The sequence below is a fragment of the Rhea pennata genome, chromosome 2 (assembly GCF_028389875.1).
Source record: "Rhea pennata isolate bPtePen1 chromosome 2, bPtePen1.pri, whole genome shotgun sequence".
Classification (NCBI taxonomy): domain Eukaryota; kingdom Metazoa; phylum Chordata; class Aves; order Rheiformes; family Rheidae; genus Rhea; species Rhea pennata.
The window spans coordinates 27,928,745-27,940,826 of NC_084664.1; the positions used below are offsets into that span (position 1 = coordinate 27,928,745).

Here is a 12,082-nt window from a genome sequence, read left to right on the forward strand (position 1 = left end):
TAAAGAGAAAAAAAAAGAGAAACAAAAACATAGAAAATAATACAGATCATATCAAACAAAAAAAAATAAAAAAATTGTTATCAACTATGAAACGATTACATTTAAAGTTTGGATGGTTAAATAGATTTTTAAAAATTTAAAGAAAAAAATAATTTCAAATGAAATAAAAAGTCTAGAATTTTGTTTTCAGTATTTGCAAAAGAAAATGAATTAACTGTATCTAAATCATCACCAAGAAAAATCACTGCTTAAATGGGTGCAATATTTACATGAATGCCCATCAAGCCTATGACAAACCATTAAAATACTTCAGGAGTCACAAAACTATTTTCTCAAACAACTATCTGTTCTGGTTCTTTTGCTCTGTTATGGAATGTTACTTAGATCTACTAAAATACATTCAGGGATTGAGATAGGTCTTTACAAAGATACAAAATGACAAAGCTAAACAAACCACTAAGATGCAAATGGAAGTTCTGCTCAAGTTAGAGTGAACAGCACGAGAAGTACTGAGATAGAGAAAAACTCTAACTGCTGTTTTACAGATTTAAAGAGTGTAGGCATTCCAAATTTATCCAGATAAACTTTAATTCTTCTTATTAGACCATTTATTGTTATTTGATGTTCACTTGATCAGTATATTCACCAAACTCTTTTGCTAGAAGCACCAGCAGAGGAGGTAGGCCCTTCCAAATCTACTTTCAGGCTTAAATTCCATTTAGACCATGGATCTCTCTCAGCAGTGGTTTCTGAGGCTGGTGACTTACATGCAATGTGTTATTAATCGCTGCCTAGCCTCACTAGTGCTGCTGGCTTCATGAAAAGCTTTCAGAATACACTAATACTGTTAGAGTGAGTTGATCTGGGTTAAAATTAACCTAAGCTGTAAGGTGGAAGAGTCTTCTGTTTTAATTACTTTCCTGTTCTGGGTCATTACGTGGCAGCACTAATGCTCATGCTGGCACAAGGGAGAGCAGCAAAGATTGCCAAAGCTTTGGGGGAACAACAGCACAAACCTTTCCAAGGACAGAGCTAGCACAGCCTGATGGTACACTTGGACACAAGTTTTATGGTGTGCATGAGCTGATGACTGTGATTGCCAGTTTAAGTTCTCTAGTTTTGTCAAATTAGTCAAGCTTTCATAGGCAATGAATTCATATTCAAAAGCACACAAAGCAAGGACAGACAGTAGAACAGAGAGAGCAAAAGTGTAAAAAAACCCCTCTTCTATGAGGTTTTTCCTGTGGAAGTGAGCGGACTTAATGAACAAACCAATGCAACTGTGTTAGCTTGTGATTAATAACAGTGTTTGTTTCAATGCAAAGCAGTGCTGTAACTAGCTCTTGTTCGGAAGAAGGCATATTCCTGGCAAATATTTCCAAGTACCCACTCTAAAAACCAGAAATAAGTCATTTTTAATAACCTGAGACACTAGTGCCATTTAAAAACGTAAGAACTCGTGTGTAAAAACTCTGTTCATCAACTAATACGGAGTATTCAGGAAAAAAGTATCTAATAAATACTACTTTAGTCAACTAGTCTGTCATTCTTTTTCATTTTGTTTTATTTTTACTAGTTTAAGTAAATGTCAGTAGCTGCCATCCATTGCTGTGCAGCCTCAGGGATAAAGTATGTTTACCATATCCATGTTTTCAGTTGCAAATGCATGCCTGATCAACACCTTAATGTACTAGGAGTTTATACAATAGCATCACCTTCAGTAAAACACCTAAAAAATTAGCAAGTCAATTTAAAGGGAAAACCAACTCCCTATTAAATCCTATTCAGATCTGCTACTTCTCTCCAGGCCAAAACACACATACATCTACTCAGGGGCAAGTTTCCTCTTTGTGATGTTAACAGAACAATTTTAAAGGATTGCTTGCTTCAAAATGGAGTTGAAATTTAAACATTGTAGGACACGGGGAGCGGGCTCATTTGGTATTTGTACAGCATCTTTTATTTCAGTTTACAGTTGCACTGCTGTAAATAAGAAAAACAGAGGAATACTGCCTGCTGCACTAGAAATGCTGAGCCAAACGGACAATATGAAAGTTTCCCCTGCAGAGTGAGATTGCTGTAGAATCTGAAGAAACACCACATGATGCTCTGCAGTATATGGCATTTGTTGCGGTTTGTTTCAATACTGTGTGTAATGGCTATCTCAAAATATTCTAGACATTTCATATTCCTCCAAATCTATTTCAGTCTAAAATCATTTTATTTATATGTATGTATTTATGTATGTACGTGAGGGCAATAATGGAGAAAGCAGAAGCATAGAGTTTGTAGCATGCACTCATAAAAGTAGCTTTTCTCAATAGTATTTGTGGCAATGCTCTTCTAAACTAGCAAGGGCGAGCTTGCTTTAGAGATTTATTTTTACGTCTGTATTTCTTCACTAGTTATTGTGCTGCAATTAATTCCCATCCCCAGATTAACAATGACATCTGAAAAAGCTGCTGTATGAAACACAGAAGAAAAATAGCACAGCTCCAAAACTCTGTGTCATGAAAATAGGTCTACATCAGGTAGAATGTCAGGAATCACAGACTAATCCTCAATGGACAATACTTATATCCAGATCTCCTAAAGTGATAAAAGACATTCTAATGAGATCTAAAAGAACCACATGCATAAAAACACAATCAGAAGACAAACAAACTGTATCTTCCTTTAATTAGAAATGAAAAATGAAGATATAATATCTCATAACAATAAAGAACTAAAAAAAATTATGTACCATTGTTTCCATACTATGAAAGTTTGTGAGAACAATGAAATGACTCTAGTCAAAACAAAATCTTTTGATTTGAAATACTCACAATCGGCTTTTAATTCATGTATACGTATAAAAATTACCTTGTAGAGACCAAAGAAGCCCAAGTCCCGCAAGACAGTGAGGGCACTAACTCGTGGACCAGTAGTAATTTCTCCAGCTACCTGCAATCGAATCTTGACAATTTCTAGTGGGTTGGTAAAGATCACTTGAGAACCTCCAGCCTGAAATTAAAAGTGGAAGACAATATGTTAATCCATCAATTATTTGCAACATTCATCCTGTTACATTCAATAGAAGACATTTGTAATCCTGCTGCAGTCAGTTAAGCTATTAGCAGACATGAGTTTTAGTTGTAGTCAATAAACCGCAGCTCATAAGGCAGAAACCTACCCCCACGTGAGATGAATGGTCAGGAAACAGAGAGGAAGCAGGTCAGCCAGTGACATTGCAGTTCATCGAACAGACACTAGCTCAATTCTTGCTGCAAGAATACATTCACCAACACCAATTTTTGCAATACTGCCAAGCCAAGAACATTGTAAAGCAAATCATAAATTGAAAGGAAGATTTACTAGCTAAGTTAAGAAAGTGAGATCTGCATGCCAGTACTTAGAAAGCAAAACCATATTACTGAAGAGTAAGAGTCTGGCAGGAACTTTTTCAATTTTGGCATGAGTTCATAAAACAAGAATACACGGATTCCAAAGACCAGAACTGCAGATATCTTTTGCTTCTTTAAAGCCCCACTACACTACTAGTTTCAGTGTCATTAACTGCTGTTTGATTTAACAGTCTGAGCTCCACATCATTATTTGTGCATTAGGTAACAAAGAAAATGAAGGTCTACAAACTGAAGGACTTCATTAATCAAGAACTCTAAATGATCTAAGAATTTCTGTGGCCATTGGTTTGCAAGATGTCACTCAATTGATTTCAAAAGTTAGTTAGATTTAAATCATAGTGGTGGCAAGTATATTATATTCTCCACTACTTATAGTAAAGTACATCTCATTGGCAATATGAAATGTAGGGCATAACCTTTTTGCTATACTGACAGATTCTGCATTAAAATTTAAAATGAAAAAGCAATTGCATGACATAACTTACGTGTATTCAAAATATTCATTCATACTCTACCTGGCCAAAACAGAGTGTCATTCCAGCTTCTCTTAATTTCCTAATTATATGGCCCAAGAGCTATGCTCCTTTCCAAGTTCCTACATTACAAACTATGTAAAGGGCATCCCCCACTCCTCACCACCTTGCAACAAAACAAGTGCTTTTTTTTTTCCTAAAAGGTAATGACTAAAGTGAAATAAATTGTATTTAAAAGCATTTGCATTTAGCCATCTCTAGTAGGTAATTGTTATGTGCATGTCTTTTTCAAATTATCAAAATGTTAAAATAATTATTCATAGTTCAGATTAACTATCATTCAAAATAAAAAGATATGCACAATAATATGGTTTAAATAATGTGCTGAAGAAACAGCAAATCACACAGCTAACTATTCTTGCCTACCGCTTCGACTGAGCACACACAGTGTGGTTACAAATTAAAGTCTTTACATAACCCCCAAAATATCCCAAATGTTTCCTATTTTGACCAGAAAAAGCATGCTCTTGTGCAACTCAACTGGTTTTGACTTTCAAATTGGCATAATTTAATTTAACTACATTTACCAAACCAGATTCCTGGTACATATAAAACTGCTATTCTTCTTGCCATCAGAAATTAGAATGATAAATTATTTGGCACATTTGTTGACTTCAGTTTTGCACTTAAAAAGAAACATATTAAGTAAATAAGTCCTCAAAACAAAGAATTGAGACGGTTTCTTTCACTTGTCTATTCATCTTGCAAAGCTTCAAAATGAAAAAATCTTGGAAAGCTCTTTATGATGAATTATAAATTCCTATGCAATAAACATTTTGGTCTATGTATTACAAATATTAAGTGTTCCCACATGCCATTATATATTTTTTCTTCTTAAAAGGATAAAATCCCAACGCGAGGTGATAATACTCATTTGTGAGTTTGCTATACCACTGCTCTCCTCTAAAACACACTATTTAAAAACTCATATCAACTGATCTACATTAGCGCAAATAAACTATTTTCTCTCAGTATGATCATCTTGTAGTTCATTGTGCTATGACTCCACAGGAACTGTTCCTTTAATTTTCACTATGGGAAAACTGTATCAAAATTCAAAAGATGACAACAAAATTGAAGTTCAGTTTATGATTATTAATGCACCAAAACACTGAGTAATTTACAAATCTATAGAAACACTTGTAAGTGTAAATGTGAATGCCATATTTAGAGAAACGATCTAGAAAGGTGTATCTGTTTTTAAAGGAGAATAAAGGCTAATGATTTCTGAATTCAGTCAAATGGGAAATGCTTAAAATACCGGCACATTTATATGTTTATGCTTGTGTGCCCAACCTGACTGCGTGCAGTACTTGCAGCGTTACATGTCTGTGGCTCTGGGAAGATCCCACCAGACTTCAGCTTCAGTTTGCTATTTGAAAAACAGGGATGCTTTTACCTACCCACTTCACACTATCAGGGTTGCTGCATTCAGTGTTTTAAAACTCCAAGACCTGTATTCACCAGCCATTACCAAAAAGACCAAAGTTGTCCTAATGGGACAACTCCTGGTTCTGCCACCCATAAAAGACGTCTTAGGAAATTCACTGGAAATTTCCAGTGAAGTTTATCTATAAAAATGTCCAGGTACGAGGTCTGAACTTAAGAACCACCTTAGTTGTGCTCTGAATTTGATCAAAGAGACACTCAGGGATCAAAGGAGCAAGCGACAGGCACGAGGCGGCCACCACGCAAGCGAAGCTCTCGGGAGGAGGCTTTCTGCCAGCCGCCTGCGCCGCTCGGGAACCTGAGGCTCGTCTGGCATCAGCCAGTGCGGGGGCTGCTCTAATGGTAACAAGGACAGTAGCCTGGCGGGGAGCGTATGTCACCCTCTTAGTTAACTTGTCCGCACGGGTAACTGCACCTCCTCTCTCCCAAAACTGTGGGAAAGCATAGCCAGGGACGGCTGCTATTCCCTCGAACACAATCATTCCTTGCTTGCCTAGCCCTGCTAACTCCTTCTGTGTTATTCTGCATCATACTACGCACGGGTCTCATAAATATTGATGGCTATTTCCTGCCAGGGCTCCTGTGAGGGAAGTATGATCACTCTTGTTTTACAAGAAGCGGACTGGAGGTAAAGAGGTTAATAGTAGTATGCCCAGCGTATGGGTGTCCTTAGCTCGCACACACGCAGCTAGTAACAGTCTGCAAATACCCTGATCTCTAAATCAGCACCTTGAATCACAATACCATCGCTGCTGTCTTCTTTCCAAGTTTTTACATACTGAGTGAAACACAATGAAAGAAAACTCATTAATCTTCCTCCTCCCCACCACCCATCTCTTCAAAATGCTTGTATAAATTATTATGGAAAAAAAAAAAGACAAAAACCTCATCATCCTGTTCATTTTGTTTGGCAAAGAAGTTTAACAAAGTTAACTTCTCCTAATTTGGTAAGTTTAGCAGTTAAAAGTGCATCTCATTTTAAAATATGCTCCTAAAAGTTAGAATTTTTAAAGTACTTTTTGGTCAGAACAAACACAGTTTAAATTCAGCTTACTCGAGTTTAAGTATTTCCTCCACTAAATGTCACAAAAATCATTCTGGGATAAATTTCACCAACTGTTTTACCAATTGATCCTTCCCAGTAATGCCAATTTTTCTATATTGAAGTTAAAACTTGATTACTCTCAACTCTGAATTCCATTTCACCTTTTTCAATCAGTTGTTGAAAGCAACTAAGGATCTGACTAGAAAAAAATACTATTACTTTTCAGTTATTATAATGCTGTTAAAATAAAAAATTGTAATTTTGACTTATTTATAGGAATATATACATATAGATACTGTGTAGACAATTTTTTGTAAGCCCCACAAACTGTACTATTCTGCAAGAATTTAGTATTTGACCTAATTACAACTTAGTCCCTTTCTGAAATATCACAAGCATTTATGGTATTGTTTGACATAAAGCAAGAAACAAAAGGAAATACCCCCATCTTCTGAGAACTCCTCATATGCACAGAACTATAGAAATCTGGGTTACTAAAAAGTGTTCAATGTGCTCTAACATAGGGACAGCTAGCTATGCATACACATACATGTGGATTTTTAAAAATAATCTGGTTTTTTATCTTTGCAGTTTTCAACCCTACGCTTGGTATGATATCATCCAACACCTCTCGATGGCAGTATAACCTTGGACAGTAATACAGTACTGTCTATCACGATCCTACTTTACTACTTTCCTGAATGGAAGAAAGAAGTAGAAAAAGTACAGGTATTTTTTTTTTTTTGGCCATGGGGAAATACAAGCCACTTTGTAGTGGGGCAAAAAAGAATGGTTTAATAAAAACCACTTAACAACATCCTAGTTTAAGGAATCAGAATGTTTTCTACTTCTTCACATGTTCAAATTGCTCTGTAATAAACATTACTGGAAATTAAGCAGATTTTAACCCCTAGCATTATACTAAGAAATCTGTATTCTTTTGAAAGAAATTCTCATTCTTTTTAAAGTAGACACATCTTTTGCACCTATAAGATTAGATAAGAAATGAACATACCAGACGCAGCTCTCCTAAACAGGACTGCTGCAGTCTCCATTTGAAAGCTGCATTATAGTTTCTGAAAAGAATATAGCTTGCTATTCAGGAAGAAAACTCTTTGCACTTCCACAGTCTCAGACCAGCCCGTCCCAGGTAAAAGGACTAAATTCTTTTGCTTACTTGACAGTTAACCATCAACTATCCTACTGTCTCTAACCTTCACCTTTATGAGCTCCTGAAAACCTCTTTGCTTGTTCTCAGCTACAAGCATTTAGAGGCAACCTAGATCTTTCTCCTGCCTCCCATCTAACCTGTTACACAGCATCTTTTAAGGGTTCATGGCTGAAGAAAAGGGCTACTATTGCTATTAAAGCGTTAATATTTACCAAGAATATCATCCAAGGATAGCAACTGTGGCAATTAATGGCAAGCATTAAAATACATATGCAGTATGTTACATAATTATCCCAAATCAACCTGCAAAATAACTCATCTACAGCATCATGGTTACTCATTCAATCTACTAACAGAGAAATTGGTGTAAGTTCTAAAATTTTTAGTCAACTGTTTATCATATTCCTTAGTCCCAGACCCTTATTCCTTGCCAGTTGCCAAATACAACTTGCTTTCCTCTGCATTTGCTAGCATCTTAATTAAAGTCTGGGTTCCTAATGTACTGAGTGTTGTACAGACAAAAGATAAAGATTGTTCCCTGTCATAAAAAAAAAATCTAAATTAAAAAGGCACTCAAAGGATGCAAGAATTACCATTCTCAATGTACAATAAAAGGCAACTAATGCACAGAGCTATTAAATGATTTACCACAAAATCACATACTAAGTCTACGACAAAACAAGGCTTAGAAGCCAGATTTACGAAGTGCCACTGCAGTGCTTCAAACTACCTTTAAAACTCTTGGCGTTTATATGGCAAAAGGTCTCAAGATTCATCATGATGAATCTTGTCAAGCTGCTGCAACGGTGATTTCATGATAGACTTGCTTGTTACCAGAAGAGCTACTGAATAACGGACATCTGTCCAAAGTGACTGTTTTTCTTACATATTTCAAAGGTGACAACCTTAATTATTTGGCACTGTATGTCAAGGGCAAGTCTGCCTGGGTTCTCAAAAGGTCAGTTCGCTGTTATGTGTTTTTCAGATAAAGCCAGGCTTCAAAACTCCAGACGAGCCATCTTGTGCTATTTTGTGTCCTCTCTTGTCTGTGGTCCTATCTATACAAGACTCCGATAATGCCCTTTAGCAATGGGAGTTCATACAGTAAATATCTTCACTGCAGATCACAAGGAGATTTCCTGAGCCCTCAATCATCTGCTTTTCACTCCCCTGACCAGGCCAGCATAGAAACAGCTTTCACGCTGCTCAGGCAGAACTGTGTTTTTCCCCAGCTAATCTGTCTCGTCTTCCGAGCGCAGACTTCTCTCGGTCTGGCTAAGGCTTTGGTTTGGATAGCTCAAACAGCGAACGCTGCTATAACCGAAAAGCCTTGTTAACGTCCACATGTACATAAATTGCAAAGCAAGCTCCTTCAAGCATTCACATTAAAGTGCTCATAAATGGAATTGCAATTAGTCTCAACAGAAGTACATTCCTGCTACTGCTTCGTACAGCTTTCCGAGACAGATACAAGTTGTGACGATTTCTTCACAACAGTTTATTAATGACACGGCTAAACAGATACAAACAAAAGTACCGTTTATTTACAAGCGCTGACCAACCCTGCAACGTGAAAAAAATGGAATTGTGGATTTGATATTTTCTACTTTATAGGTAATATAATTCTTCAGAAGCCTAGCCAAAAAATCAAAGCGGAGCCTACTTGATTGGCATTATAAAAGCAATTAACTTACAGACCTGTCAAATATGTTAACATTTGGCTCTGTCTGCTCTACTTGTCTATTTTGACTAGTTGTTGAATCACTTAATGATTTACAGACCTTCCAAGTCTTAAGGTATGGTAGCTGCATTAAAACTGTGATCCATTATTTCTTGGTCACATCATAAATTACTGTGATATCATAAATATCTTCCTTTTTCTCACAGAAAACTAGATTTTAAATCCCGATTTGAGTTTCAGGGCATATTTTTTTAGAATCTATACCAGTAAATACTAAAATATCTTACTGCCTTTAAAATAAGCAGTAATGAGTAATAGGAGAAACGGATGTGTAATAAAATATAATTGTCAAACCAATTATATGTTTTAAGCTATAAAATATCATCATATAATAATTTTCAGCCATTGTTTCTAATACAATGGTAAAGAAAAAGATTGAATCTATTTCAAATGGAAAGAATATTAAGCACGCTTGTTGGAAAAAATGGGCATTTGAATAGTTCAAAATTTTTGTTATACAATCAGAAACATAGCAGCCTAAACCTGTTCCTCTCTCTTATTTTTCTTTTCCAATATGTAAAAAAAAAGTTTTTTTTTTTTTTTTTTTGAGGGAAGAAGGGAAGTGTAGAAAAAGTGGAGATGGGAAGGAAAAAGAGAAAGCATTTATAATTTGTTTTGGGAAAATATCCTTGGAAAAAAATTAAAATATATGAACTTATCCAAAACGAAAATTTAAAATAGAGTGAAACCACATTCTAAGTTCTTAGCGCTTTCAGGAAAGGCCAGTTTAAACAGGTACAGCTGGGTGAAAGATTCAGCAGACTATTTTTTAAAACATCCAAACCTACAAGGAAATGTGGGGTGAGGTCAAAGAAAAGCAGGCACTCTGCACCAGGAACTTCCCCACCCTTTGGTACAACCTCCTGTAAGGGCTATCGTGTTACTGTATGTTCCCTTCCTACACTTTGGTATAAGGCTTAAAACTCAGATTAGCTGCAAATTAGTTGAAAGCAATTAAAACCGAGCAGTGTTGGAACACAAGTGGCTTGCAAATGGGAAGTCATATTTAAGTTTAAATCTATCTGGTCTCTTTTGCAGTGAAAGTTTAAGGACAGTTTCAACCACTATGTTGAAAATAACTACAATTCAAGGACATGCAGTATTTCAAAGGAAAAAACTCTGCTTTAAAATCTTTTATTACTTATGCTATACCGTATTAATATGCTACATCAGTTTTATTAAATATACTCTAAAATCAAAATAATTAATCTATTTAAGTAAATTTTATTTAAAGAGGAAATAGCTTTAAATTTAATTATGGAGAAAGAAAATTAGGCACCTTTCAAACCTTTCCTTAAACAAGAAACATAAATTTGGGGCTTGTAAACACACATGTAGAACCCTTGACAGTAATGGAAGTTACATTCACTGACTGCAGGGAGAATAGACCTCTTAAAGCAAATCTGTTAAGAGTTCAAGAAATATATACCATTTTCCTTCAAAACTAATATGAGTAATCGTAAAGAACACCATTATTTCTTAACTATCTCAATAAGCTATAACAAAACTTTTATGTATGATAGTGGTTGTTCAGTTTTTTCAGCTATCACACAGAGATGATTTTTCCCCAGCATACATAATGCTGCGTTTCATTTTACCCATAACACAGACTCCCTTGCCAAACAAAATAATTTTTTTTATCAGATTTAAGTTTCTGAATAATGAAAACAAGAACGATACTTTCAGTTTCCTTTAGCCTGCAACTTAAAAATATTCTGGATTTTTGCAAGTAAGATATCTAAGAAGGGTGTGGGAGTTGCAGTGCATCCATCTTCTACCTCTACTACAGCGGTACAGAGAAAATGCAGCTCAGATGTGGACTTATCTTTATTACTCTTTGAAACATAAAACAAATGTTTTAAGTAGCTTAATATTAAACTATCTGCACTGGATTGGTTGTTTGGCAAATTTAATCTGGAATTTCATACCATATTCCTTAATAAAAATTAATTCTGGACAGGATTTTGCACACTTTTGAGATGAACTCCATCTTAATCATACCTAATTTTTATGTTCTATGGCAGAGCTGAGGTTTGTCCAAGTAGGTCCAATGTGTTTCAACTTTATTACGATTCCTATAAAGCCTCTAGAAATATGCCTAAAATTGTCTTGACAACTTAAATAAAAGCAGATCTGCACGGGGTCTGTAATTGTACTGTGCTACATGATTTAAACTGGCTAATAGTGAGCACACACTGAGCAGCTGGGAAGGAAAAAGTCTGTGTGCGCTCAGAAAGAGGAGGGAGAGCAGAAGGAAAGGTTACAAAGCAAAACGTTTTTCCCCTTTCTTGCAGAACATTAGGCCTCTGATTAACCTTGAGAATTGTGTTAGTAAATTCAGGCAAGTCCATATATATTTTATAGCCATTTCTTTTCAGTCATACTACAATACTTCTTCCATTTTCTTAACATTTTGTTTGTATTTTATGATAATTCTTTATTTTGCATCTTTGCACAGTTACTTCCAGGCACAATGTAAATTCTCCAGTTAAACATGGAACTATTTTATTGATGGAAACAAGCAGAATGATCACCTAAGAGCATACTCGTAAAGGCAGCATCTCAAAATCCAAAATAGTATTTATGCCACTTTCACAAAGTGGCAGTATTAATTGGTTAATATAACTCAAAAGAAGAGAATAATATTAATACTGTATTAAAAAATCACATTATTTTTATCAAAAACTTTTAAATGCAGGAACTCTAAGAGAAGCATGCAACTAATCTCAGTTTGATTTT

General features: G+C 35.5%; 1 protein-coding gene across 3 annotated transcripts in view; it reads right to left on the bottom strand.

Moving 5' to 3' along the window:
• The window catches only part of SLC25A13 (solute carrier family 25 member 13), a 101,983-nt gene that overhangs the window by 14,466 nt on the left and 75,435 nt on the right, over positions 1-12,082 (bottom strand). For all 3 annotated transcript variants that reach the window (XM_062569151.1, XM_062569150.1, XM_062569153.1), the window contains one exon: positions 2,863-3,003. In XM_062569151.1, the coding sequence (XP_062425135.1) occupies positions 2,863-3,003 (141 nt within the window). The remainder of the gene's footprint in view (positions 1-2,862; positions 3,004-12,082) is intronic.